General features: G+C 58.4%; 1 protein-coding gene across 4 annotated transcripts in view; it reads left to right on the plus strand.

The window, feature by feature from the left end:
• The window catches only part of OSGIN1 (oxidative stress induced growth inhibitor 1), a 43,095-nt gene extending 30,545 nt beyond the window's left edge, over nucleotides 1–12,550 (plus strand). For 3 of the 4 annotated variants that reach the window (XM_079799901.1, XM_079799900.1, XM_079799898.1), the window contains 5 exons: nucleotides 5,713–5,817; nucleotides 7,235–7,371; nucleotides 8,233–8,424; nucleotides 8,684–8,775; nucleotides 11,263–12,550. In XM_079799901.1, coding sequence (XP_079656027.1) covers nucleotides 5,751–5,817; nucleotides 7,235–7,371; nucleotides 8,233–8,424; nucleotides 8,684–8,775; nucleotides 11,263–12,211 — 1,437 coding nt within the window. In that variant the 5' untranslated portion in view covers nucleotides 5,713–5,750 and the 3' untranslated portion in view covers nucleotides 12,212–12,550. Of the gene's footprint in view, nucleotides 1–1,457; nucleotides 1,743–5,712; nucleotides 5,818–7,234; nucleotides 7,372–8,232; nucleotides 8,425–8,683; nucleotides 8,776–11,262 lie in introns of those variants that run through there. The other variant, XM_079799899.1, reaches the window with a different exon arrangement.
• The last annotated feature ends 256 nt before the right edge of the window (nucleotides 12,551–12,806 follow it).

Genomic DNA, 12,806 nt, shown 5'->3' on the forward strand with positions numbered 1-12,806 from the left:
AAACCAAGTGCTGGGCCCTTCTGAGGGTGAGTCCTGACACAAGGCATATTCCCAGGAGCACCCAGGGGACCGGCAGACAGAAGAGGGGCCTAGGGCATGGGTGGCCTGTGCTGCCCACCTCCCTACTCATCTCCCCAGCCCCTGGGACCCTTGGCCATGAACCCAACTGTGCCTAACCCCTCCCTGTGCCAGCACTCCACCTCTCTCTCTCCCTCTCTCTCCCTCTCTCTCCCTCTCTCCCTCTCTTCCTTTCCCTTTTCCCCTCTCTCCCTCCCTCCCTCTCTGCAGGTCCCAGCAGGCCTCTCATTCTCTGAGGTGCCCCACCCTCTGTCCCTGAAAGAGCCCTGCAGTCAGACCTGGTGCCCCGACACCACCCGCGCCAGGACAGGGAGAGAGATGGCCTCTGGCACAAACGGCAGGGGGCACACAGCACTCCAACAATCGAGGCACACACTGCGTTCATGCAATATTTTTAAAAGAAAAAGTAACGCCAAATCCAGGGTGAGTGACATGGCAAAGTTCCAAACAAAGACAGCAGCCGAGTTCCGATTCTTCGCATCAGGCTTCCCTGCGGCTCACACAGCCCTGGCACAGACCCGGTCTTCCTTTGAGATGTTAGTATTTTGTTTACCCTAGACTTTTTGCATTAATTTTGGATTTTTAAAAATTGCATTAAGACATTTTCTTGATCTCTCAGTGCTTTGGGCACCCCCTTAAGTTTCACATGCAAGTTAGTGCTCCACTTGCCACCACGCCCGTCCCTGGCGGCGCTGGCAGGGAAGTCCCCCGATGAGAGTCACCCGGGGGACAGTCACATGGACAAGAAAATAACAGCTCATCCGCACACGGAGGTCCACGGGCCAAATCCCGTCCCAACTCCATCCCTTCCTTCCTTCCTTCTGGAGCACCTACTGTGTGCTGAGCACTACTGGCGACATGAGATAAAACAGACAGTTACACTTCCCTACCCACACAGAACCACATCCTGGTTTGGGGAGCGAGACCATAAAATAAGTAAGAATCAGCAAAATGGGAGGTGTGCACTGCTACGTGCTAAGGAAAAAAATAAGAACCAGGGGGCAGGCTTCATGTTTTAGGCAGGGTAACCCAGGATGAGGTCCTTTAAATGCCACCCCCACCCCAAGTGGAACACTCTGTTACTTGACCCCATTTTTCAGATGAGGAAACTGAGGCAGCTTGACCAGGAAGTGGCAGCGTGGTGCCAGAGGGTGTTTTTAGGGGTTGGGGGACAGAGTGGAGACCCCATGGAGCCAGGGGGAGTGAAGGAAGGGAAGTCTTTCTCCACTTAAAGGTGCAGCCTCTGCTTTGGGCAGATTGTCTCCTCCTCCCTAAGGGACAGGCCAGGTTGGCCATTCAGCAGTCCCTGGTCCCTCCATTCACTAACTGAGCCCCCGGGATGGAGTGGGGTGGGGGGCAAGAATGTCTGTGTGGCAAGTCCCTCTGACACACAGACATTCCTGTGGGGGGGACCCCTTTAAGGCTGGCCCTGGGGCAGGCAGGATGACTGCCAAGTTCATTCATCCAGGGGCCCCTGCTGACTCACGCTTATGAAAGTGATTTTCCTGGCCCCGCCCACCGCCCGCCTCTTGAAATACCCTGGCTTGCCCTGGCCTTTCACAGCCTCTTGGATCCCTAAAGGGTAATGAGCGTCTTCCCTCGCGGGCTCTCATAGTGTCCGACCAGACCAGGCCCAGCAGTCTCCCTCGTCCCCTGTAGGTCAGGTGAGTGCGCTGGGCAAGGCATGGGGGTGGGACATGGTAGCAAGTCCTGGGCAGGGGTGGCCAGAGGGCCCTGGAGCCAGGCAAGGGCGCTCCCCCAGGTGGTCCTGAGAGGAGGCCCACCCTGGCTTCCCAGCCGGCATGCTTCTCCCCCCACCGCCAGGTTCCTCCTCCTGGCCATGCCCACCTCCAGGTGCCTGGCAGCCTCAGCAGGACAACTGCCCTGCTGCCCGCGGTCGGAGCTCACCCTGCCCATGTGATGCTGCTCTTGGCAGGAGAGAGAGAGGTGTGGCCAACTCCAGGCATGCTGCCCAGTGTCTCCGGGCCACTGGGTTTTGAAGCCAGACTGGGTGCTGCCCCTGAGGTCCCGCCTCTCCTGTTCAAGTGGGGCAGCATCCCCCCATCCCACCCCCCCGGTGCCCGAGCACAGCGCCGTGTTCCAGGGCCTTGGCTTCTTGGGGAGGGCGAGGGAGGTGCTGAGATCAGGAAGTCTGGGGACCTCAGAGCTCTCGGGGCTCCAGGTCGGGGAGGCTCGGCAACAGAGCGCCTCTTCATCCTCCCCGGCCACAGCTCATGTCACCTCCTTGGTGGCACTGACAGGTGACAGGGGCTGGATTTGTGCGTGTGGGCCTGGTCTCAGACATCCCTGGGCGACCTCGGCAAGCCACCTGCTTCCTCCTGACCTCCGAGCTCCCTCTGGTTAGGAAACCCCACCTGGAGAAGTGGCTGTGGGGTCCAAGTGTCGGGAGCCCAGGCCACCAGAGGCACTCAATCCACGCAGCCACGCGGGTGTCCCAGGGACTCGGAGCAGCTTGAGGTCCGTGACCTCCGAAGTACCAGTGCAGCAAACTACCGGACACACTCTTTGGAAGTGCATGGATTTCCATTTTGCTTATGCTTATCTGCGCTGGTGATTTTGAATCCGTTTTTAATGTTAACTTCTTAAATCTTCATTTGTTTATTTTTTGTTACTCCTCACCTGAGGATATTTTCCCATTGATTTTTAGGGAGAGTAGAAGAGAGAGGGAAAGACAGAGGGAAACATCGATGTGAGAGCAACACATCAATTGGTTGCCTCCTGCATGAGCCCCGACCAGGGCCCAGGAGCCTACAACCCGGGCACGTGCCCTTGACCGGAATCCAACCTGGGACCCTTTGGTCCGCAGGCCGACACTCTGTCCACTGAGCCAAACCGCCCAGGGCAATGTTAACTGTTTTTAGATGACATCTGCCCTCTTCAACCAGAGGGACTGAAACAAAAAGTTAACATTAAACACGGCCTGCCTTGGCTCCCAAGCTAAGAAGCGTGAAAAGAATGGAAACAGGAAAACTCGCAGATGCACTGCTGTGCGCTGGCCGTGTGCCTGCCTCTGAGGCTATGGGAACTCCAAGCTGCTCAGGTCTCTGGGCCGTCCCTTCGCTGCACAGGAAATGGCCCCTCCGGTCGGCCCTGGGCGGTGACCTCATGTGCATGACCTCCAGAAGCTTCTGCGAGTGAGCACTGGCGTTGGAGTCCAAAGCCCTGGTGGTAACGGGGCGCCTGTGCCTCTGTGACGGGTGATAGGGGTCCTCAGCTCCTCACTGGTGCTGGGAGGACTCAGAGACAAAGGCGGGGAGGGGTGGCCTGCGTGGGCGTGCCAGGGGGCTCGGAGCAGGTTCGCATTCTCATTTGGGGGGACACGGGGTGTCTAGGTGGTCTCAGCCTTTGGGGATCAAACTCTAGCTCCATCACCCACAGGCTCTGGGACCTCGGGGGCAGAGCCTCACCTCCCCAAGCCCCCGTTTTCTCATCTGCAAAGCAGTTACTGTGCGGATTGAAGGAGCTAAAGCTCGGAGCATTTAGCAAGGGCGACACAGGTGGCCGCTCCGCTGTACTCCGGGGACAGTGGAGACCAGGAGCCCTGCCCAGGGCTGTTTGACGGCACCAGGAGGGTGAGGGGAGGAGCTCTGCGAGCTGCAGCCCTTTCTCCAGGCCGAGGTGGGCACTGGGAAACCTGCCGTCCAGCTGGGAACGTGGCCCCTGGCTCCCTCCCAGCACCAGCATGGGAACAGGGCAGTGGGGGGAGCGGGGACAGAGCAGTGGGGGGAGCGGGGACAGGGCAGTGGGGGGAGCGGGGACAGGGCAGTGGGGGGAGCGGGGACAGGGCAGTGGGGGGAGCGGGGACAGGGCAGTGGGGGGAGCGGGGACAGGGCAGTGGGGGAGTGGGGACAGAGCAGTGGGGGGAGCGGGGACAGGGCAGTGGGGGGAGCGGGGACAGAGCAGTGGGGGGAGCGGGGACAGGGCAGTGGGGGGAGCGGGGACAGGGCAGTGGGGGGAGCGGGGACAGGGCAGTGGGGGGAGCAGGGACGGTGCTCGGGCTGCACTTTCGGCCGGGAAGGGCCTCAGCAGGAGCTGCCAGCCCGGTCACCCTGCACTCTGCAAAGAGGTGGCCTGGGCTCCATCCAGCTGGCCCGTGCGAGCCAGGGCAGAGCTCCTCTCACCGTACAGGCTGTGAGAAGCTTGCTGGGCCTCAGTTTCCCCGTCTGTAATATGGGAGTGGTTGTAAGAGTACTTATAAAGCCCAGTTAAATAAGGATTAAATTAATTAATGGACACAGTGTTTAGAACATACTTGGCACCAAGCCACTCCGTAGACGTACAGAAATGGTAGCCTGTTGTTGTTATGAGTGGCAGTGATGCACCCCAAATCCTCTCCTCAGGCACACAGGGAACCAGGCATGGGGACCATGCACCCCAGTGTCAGCTGGGTGCTACCTTTTGTCTCCCCAGGGAGATGCTGGGGTCCAGGAGGCTCACCCCGACAGGAGAGGGTGGCTGTCCCCGGCCCGAGGCCCCAGCTGAGGCCAGGAGCCCTGGGTCATACCTGGGGACAGGCCTGGTCACCGGCAAAGCCTGGGCCCCAGTTAGCCCTGGTTTAACATGCTGCTGCAAGACACTGAGAAGCTTGTGCGGCCTCTCTACGCCCTTGTTTACACACCTGTTACACGGGATGGTAGCCTTCACAGTACTTCCTGCATCCGGGCAGTGTGAGGAGGACTTGAGAAAAGTCTGCTAAACACCCAGTAGATAGCAAGTGCTAAACGCCCACCCGTTCCTCACACACTCACCTGGACATTGCTTTGTGGCCTCAGGATGGCAGGGCTGCTGGACAGCGGGTAAGGCGGGGCCTGTTAGAGGGGTTACTGGATGTGAAGTGGGTCTGGACTCTCCAGCACCTACATACAGCCCTAAGAACTGGGTTTGGGTCCCATTGACTGATTTTCGTCTATGGCCAGCAGGGGGCGCTGATGCTCCAGAAATGTTCAGGTTTATAGGCATTTCCCCCAAACCAAATTACTCTAGGCTTCCCAAGTTCCCCCACCTCCAGGCCAGCCCCTAGGGTAGGCAATGAGCTCAGGTCTTTCCCTAGTGGCAGGTGTTCTGCAAGCAGGAGCGTCCAGACATGACCTCACTGTGTCCCTAACAGCCCGTTTTATAGATGAGCCAACAGACCCAGGGAAGTCCAGAAATGGGCCAGGGTCACCAGCGAGGCAGTGCCTTGCTAGGGCCACGTAATGGCTCCAAAGTCCAGCAGCCTACACCCAAGACCTGCAGCTGGATGGCAGGCTGGCGCTATGGCCCACACGGGAGCGCTGTGCGGGCTGGCCCTCCGGGCTGGGCAGAGGGGGCCTCGTGGAAGGTGAATAATAGGCTTCGGGTATTGCTGCTGCCCCATTGGTGAGGTGGGGAGAGTGGGTTGAGGCTCAGAGGGGCAGAGGTGACCCTGAAGAATTGGGGGAGGGGAAAGGGCCTGGCTGGAATGGAGCAGGTGTGAGGGAGCCAAAAGGGAGAGAGTCTGGCGTGTTTATATCCCCTGGGAGGACTTTGGACTCGACCCTGAGGGCCACAGGAGGACACCCTACACTCCAGGTGGGAAGGGACCACATGACACCCAACACTCACCCAACGGCCCCTCCTTCCCTGTGCCTCCAGGTCAGCTGCCAGCGCCAAGCCCCCCGTCAGCTGCAGCCATGAGCAACTGGAGGAAGGACCCCCTGGGTGCCAGCAGCTCAGAGCCCCTCAAGGTCATCATTATCGGTGAGTGTTGCCCTGGACAGAGCTCTCCAGGTGCCTCCAGTGTCAGCGGTCAGGAGCCAGGCAGGGCCAGACCCGGCTTTTATTTATTTATTTATGTATTTATTCACTTATTGTTGTCTTACAAATTGGCCACTGAGCATTCACTCTGTGCCCAGTGCTTTGCTTACAACTATATATATATATATCTTTATTGATTTCAGAGAGGAAGGGAAAGGGAGAGGGAGAGAGAGATAGAAACATCAATAATGAGAGAGAATCACTGATCAGCTGCCTCCCGCATGCCCCACACTGGTGACTGAGCCCACAACCCAAGCATATGCCCTGACGGGGAACTGAACCACGATCTCCTGGCTCAGAGGTCGACGCTCAACCGCTGAGCCACGCCGGCTGGGCTATGCTTACAATTCATGCAGCATCATTCCATGCAATCCTTCTAGGAACCTGCAAGGCAAGGGCAGCGAGGGGTGGGGGCTGGGTCCTCAGTCTGTGCTCTCCCATACCTGGCACCAGGCTGGGTGCTGAGTGAGGGGGTGCACAGCCGAAGCATGTAGTCCTGTCCTCGGGTCTGCAAGAATGGAGGACAGAGGGCCCCTCCGCCATGCAAACGTCAGGTTGAATCACATGAAATGTGTTCCTTTTTGTAAGTCAAAACAGCGGAGCATCAGCAATTCCAAGCTGTTCGTCCTTTCATGGTGTTCTACATCTGGGTACTATTCTGAATAGAGCAAGATAAAGAAAATGGGGAAGATAAGAATAGAAGCGATGTCTTGAGGTAATTGCCCAAGAAATTCCACAGATAAGCTGTGAGATTCATTCAGACTTGGGGGCAGGAGGCTCACCCCCGCAACCCCTGAGCCTACAGCAGTCTGTACCATAATATCTCACTTGTCATCTGACCAACAGACAGGACTAGTTCTTAGTTATCGCAGACTCTGGGTGGTGTTGCTGTGTGGCCACAGGCAAGTTAATTAACCTGTCTGTGCCCCAGCTTCCTTCAGTATAAAAGGAGGGAAAGAGTAGCATGTACCTCGCTACAGTCATTGGGAGAGCTCAGTGGAATGATGCAGGCACTTCAGGGGCTTGGTACAGCAGCAGCATCTGTCAGTTTATTATTATTTTATTATTAAAACCCCTTAACACAAAGCTTGGCACACAGTAAGCACTGAATAAATGTCAGCGGCTATTACACCTTTATTGTCGCTGAAGTAGTACTGCTCCTAACAGCACTGCTATCGGCACCTAGTAGGCTCTCAACAGTTGTTATTACTTTGTTACTGGTAGTCAGTGTGCACGGTGCCTGGCACATGCTAAGGGCTTAATAAATGTTTTATTTTTATGAATGAAGCGTAATTCAGTGAACAAGTCAGATCAAGAGGAAGCCCTCGGCAGCGGTGACCTCCCATCCCTCTCTCCCCAGGCAATGGTCCCTCCGGCATCTGCTTGTCCTACCTGCTCTCCGGCTACACCCCCTACGTGAAGCCCGATGCCGTCCACCCACATCCCCTGCTGCAGAGGAAGCTCTCTGAGGCGCCGGGGGTCTCCATCCTGGACCAGGTGGGCCAGAGCTCGGCGGGGGAGGCACACCCCAGCTTTCCCAGGGCAAACACCAGAGCATGGATTTGTTAGTCACAAGCCCGAACCCGGAACGTGAGAGGCCACAGAATCAGCCGCGGAAGCAGTGAAAGAGAAGCCAGGGCTGTCCTTGGAGACCTACAGATGCCACATGAGCTTCTCACCGCCCCTCACCACTGCTCCTAAACGGGGCGATTTTGCGCCCCAGGGGACGCTTGGCAATACCTGTAGACAATGCCAGTTGTCGCAACTGGAGGGATGCTACTCCTGGCTTAGGGGCCGGAGGCCAGGGATGCCGTTAAACATCCCGCAACCACAGCGCAGCGCCCACTGTAAAGCATCACCCAGCCCCAATGCCGGGAGTGCAGGGCTGAGAAACCCGCCCCAGGTTCCCCAGTTCTCCTGCCTCCTGCCCCGTGGGGCTGACAGAGCCCCTCCTGGCTCCTTGCCTTCCTGGAGGCCACACATTACCCCCCCCACCCCCACTTCAGGCAGCACCCGTCCTCCAGGTCACCAACCACGCCACCGGCCACCCTCGTGCTGGTGGATGAGGGAGTAAGCCGACGCTTGGTCTAGACCAGCGTTTTTCAAGACTCTTTCTCAAAACAGGACACTGGTTCCTCAGTATAACACGCAGAGAAACTGTTCCCACTCACGTACATCTGAGAGACACTGGATTCGGCAAAGCTAAAGAGGCAAAGGGCAGCTGCAGGACGCGTAGACCCCGTACCATACCATTGAGAGGCAGCATTTCCCAGCTTCCCCGGCCACCCCGACACTAGGGCGGGAATGCAGAGCCGGGGCCTTCCTCGGTGGCCCCTGACCTGTGCCCCTCCCTCCCAGGACCTGGATTACCTGTCCGAAGGCCTCGAAGGCCGCTGCCAGAGCCCCGTGGCCCTGCTCTTTGATGCCCTCCTGCGCCCAGACACAGACTTTGGGGGAAACACGGAGTCCGTCCTCACCTGGAAGCTCCAGAAGGAGCGAGCCATCCCCCACGTGGTCCTGGGCCGGAACCTGCCTGGGGGAGCCTGGCATGTAAGTGGACCCGGAGGGGTGCAAGGCGATTTGGGCCGAATCTACAGGAAGTCTTGCGGAGACTCCCTCCCTAAGTCAGGGTTAGGACTGTCCCATTTCCCAGCTTTCCTACTAGCTTCCCCCTCCTCCAACCCCCTCCCTCCCCTTCTCCTCCTCCTCTCCCACTTCCCCCTCCCAGTGAGCTCAGGCCCCATGTCCTCCACCCCAAGTGGGATGGGGGCTAGCAGAGGCCTGAACCAAGGGACCCTTTTCCACACAGTCCATTGAAGGCTCCATGGTGACCCTGAGCCAAGGCCAGTGGATGGGGCTCCCGGACCTGGAGGTCAAGGACTGGATGCGCAGGAAGCGCAGGTGAGGCAGCCCTGGGAGCCCGTGTGGGCAGGGAGACCCAGGCCCGCCCCCCACATTAGCCCAGGAGCCTGAGGTAAAGGGGGTCCAAGGATCATCTAGGCTGCCTTCCTCTTACTCTGGGGGTTTGGGTGGGGAGACCGAGGCTCCAGTGGGAAGGGACCTGTGCAGGTCCACACAGGCAGCCATCTGCAGCGCTGGGTTCACCCCAGGCCTCCTTGTCCAGTGCTCTCTCCCCTCTCCCATGACCCCCTGACTTGGCCTTCCTATAGCATCCCAGTCTCCAAGGAGACAGCCTCCCTTGCCACCACCCTCCCCAGTCCTCAGGCCTCCCTACGGCCCCTCCCACAATTCTGAGCCTGGCCTGGAACAATCTCCTTCCTTCTAGGTCAGCTAAAAGGATGCACTCCTTTATTTATTACTAGAGGCCCGGTGCACGAATTCATGCACCGGTGGTGTCCCTTGGCCTGGCCGGCAATCAGGGCCGTTCAGGGCCGGCCGGCAGGGGGTGAGGGCGTGAGGGTGAGACCACGGGAGGTTGGCTGTGGGAGTGCACTGATCACGAGGGGGCAGCTCCTGTGTTGAGTGTCTGCCTCCTGGTGGTCAGTGCGCATCATATTGACCGGTCGACCAGTTGTTTGGTCATTCGGTTGCTTAGGCTTTTATATATATACACACACATATATATATTATTTTTTTAATGCTCTTGCAACCACACTACAGAAAACTGAAAACTGAGAAAGGAACGACAAGTCGCCCAACCCCACACTTCTATCCATTGCTGCCACATCTCGGCGTATTTTCCTCCCATCATGTTTCCTCTCCTAAAGCCCAGACTGCACACTCTGACCGCCCTGGAGAAAGTTAAATCACTGAGTAAATGCATTCCCGCCCCTGCTCATCCTGGGGCGTGAGCCGCAGAGCTGCCCAGCGGTCCAGGCAGAGGATCCCCCGCTGTGTGGTGGCTGCCCGCTTCCCTCCGCCCTCAGGGGCTGTGACAGGGCACACAGCACTCCCACCCAGCAGGCACCCAGCCTTCCGGGATCCATCTGGTAGGAAAACACCTAACACACAGTTAGACAGGAACTTAGATTTCACTTGTAGGCATGGCCTTTCACATCCCACTTTCAAAATTTAACATCATGTGATAGCACCTCATGTGGCGATCACAGTAGCTGCAGCCACCCTTTTACGTGGCCACATGATGTTCCCAGGGAGTGGAAGCATCTCCATTGACTGTTCCTACATGCAGGGCCTTGTGCTTAGATGGCTGAGCCAGAAAAGCAGGCAGATGCCTCCCTGCCCTCAGGGCCGCCCCATTCCTAAGCTACTGACGGGCCATGAAGCTTTCCTTCCTGTGAATGTGCCAGTCCTGTAAGTAACACCCAAGTAACATCGCCTTGGGACAGTGCTTTAGACCAGAGGAAGGAGTAAGAAACCCCAGGTACAGATCCCAGATTCCAGTTCTGGTAGCGGACTAAGAGGTGGGCTGCCGGAGTGGCCTTGGGGGATGTGTTGGCTGTCGCTCAGGACTCCTGCTGAGTGAGTTCATCTCTAACAGCAAGTCCACAGCCGGGGAAAGTGACTCCCCGGAGGGCTCGCAGGTAGAAGCAGGGAGGAGCTGAGAGGAGCCACCGCTCAACACCAGCCACACTGGCCTGCGGCCATTGCCCCAGCGGAGGTGGTGACAGTGATGATGATGGTGATGGTGATAATAATCAATAGTCCCTGCTGGGGACTATGCCAAGTGCTTTACATGCGTCATTTTTTAAGTCAACTTGTTAACTGAAATATAGCCACGTATAGAAACGTCCACAACCCACATGTGTACAGGGGGACGGAATTTCTCAGTGGACACACTTGCATTCAGCCACCCGTACTCAAGAAATAAGTCCCATCTCCTCAGAACCCCCTCAGACCCACCCCCACCCCCCAGAGGCAACCACTGTGTTGACCTGTAACTCCACAGATTAGTTTTGGCTGTTTCTGAAATTTATAAAAATGGAACCCTACTACACGTGTGTATGGTATTACTTAGTCCTTCGAGGAATTAATAGTGGCCGACCCTCATATGGCACTTACTGCCTGGCAGGTTCTCTTCTAAGCTCTTCGTTTGTATCATCATGTAACCCTCTCAGCAATGGCACGAAATGGGTGCTGTCACCATTGGCACCCTCATTTTACAATGAGGAAACTGAGGCAGAGAGTTTGAGGAGTAGCTAACCAGTGGCAGGGTCAGGGGACAGACCCAGGCCATCTGCCTTGAGAGGCCACACTCAGCCCCACCCTAATAAGATGCTCTATCGGCCCCATTTTACAGCAGAGGAGACTGAGGCTCCAGAGAGACTAAGCCACTTGGCCAAGTCTTAAGGCTGGTGGGTGGCACAGCCGTAGTCGGCTCCAGGGCCTGATGCCAGCCCTGTCCCACCTGATCGAGCCCCGACCCCAGTCCCCTCTCTGTCACTCACCCTTCCGTGTCCTTCCCCCCAGAGGTCTCCGTAACAGCCGTGCCACAGCCGGGGACATCGCTCACTACTACAGGGACTACGTGAACAAGAAGGGCCTGGGCCAGAGCTTTGTGTCCGGCGCCGTGGTCACGGCTGTGGAGTGGGGAATCCCCGAGCCCAGTGGTTCTGGGGCCCAAGACCCCAGCCCCCTCTTCCAGGTGAGCGGCTTCCTGACCGCCGAGGACCAGAGCCAGCAGCCCTTCTCCCTGTGCGCCCACAACGTGGTCCTGGCCACAGGCACGTCGGACAGTCCGGCCCGGCTGGGCATCCCCGGGGAGACCCTGCCCTTTGTCCACCATGAGCTGTCGGCCCTGGAGGTGGCCACCAGGGCAGGCACAGTGACCCCAGATTCGGACCCCGTCCTCATCATCGGCGCTGGGCTGTCGGCGGCTGACGCGGTGCTCTACGCGCGCCACTACAACATCCCCGTGATCCACGCCTTCCGCCGGCCTGTGGACGACCCGGGCCTGGTCTTCAACCAGCTGCCCAAGATGCTGTACCCCGAGTACCACAAGGTGCACCAGATGATGCGGGAGCAGTCCATCCTGTCGCCCAGCCCCTACGAGGGCTACCGCAGCCTCCCCGAGCACCAGCTACTGCTCTTCAAGGAGGACCGCCAGGCGCTGTTCCAGGACCCCCAGGGCCTCCAGAAGGTCTTCGGCCTCTCGCTGGTGCTGGTCCTCATTGGCTCCCATCCCGACCTCTCCTTCCTCCCTGGGGCAGGCGCTCACCTCGCCGTGGACCCTGACCAGCCTCTGAGCGCCAAGAGGAACCCCATCGACGTGGAGCCCTTCACCTACCAGAGCACACAGCAGGAGGGCCTGTACGCTGTGGGGCCGCTGGCCGGGGACAACTTTGTGCGGTTTGTGCAGGGCGGGGCCCTGGCCGTGGCCAGCTCCCTGCTGAGAAAGGAGGCCAGGAAACCGCCTTAGCCCTCGGCCTGGCATCCTCACACCCAGGCCCTAAAGGGGAGGGGAGATCACCACAGCCCTGCTGGACACAGAGGCCCTGAGGGAAGGGCCTCTCCCGGCAGGAGACAGGAGTAGCCAGAGCTCATGCAACAGCCTCCTCAGATGAAGAGTGGGGAACTCTTCAGACTCAGACCAGAGCTCAGCGTGGGAACTATGGCCCAGACCTGCAACTTGGGGTGAAAGGTGCCAGTGTGCACGGGGACCAACGGGGCCGGCTGAGCGCTGAGCCAGGAGGACTCCAGACTCGCTGCTTCCAAAATCGGGTCCCAAATAAAACCAGCACCTGCCTCTACTCCGTGTCTGAGACGTCTGTGCTTGGGGAAGAGCCTGGTGCCCAGGAGCCTGCTCTAAGCTGGGAGGAAGCATATGCGAGGAGGCCCTTGTGCTGGGGGTTGGGAGACGAGGGCTGGTGCCCCGAGTGTGGCAGATGTGACGGCAGTGTGTTAGAGAGGGGCGGGGAGGGTGTGTGTGAGGAATGGGGCGCAGCACATTGTTGCCCTTCAGTCAGTCCCTCATGCTCACCATGCTTCCTTCGCCTGCCACAGGGCCTTTGCAC

Source organism: Cnephaeus nilssonii (genome assembly GCF_951640355.1).
Source record: "Cnephaeus nilssonii genome assembly, chromosome: 20".
NCBI classification, from domain to species: domain Eukaryota; kingdom Metazoa; phylum Chordata; class Mammalia; order Chiroptera; family Vespertilionidae; genus Cnephaeus; species Cnephaeus nilssonii.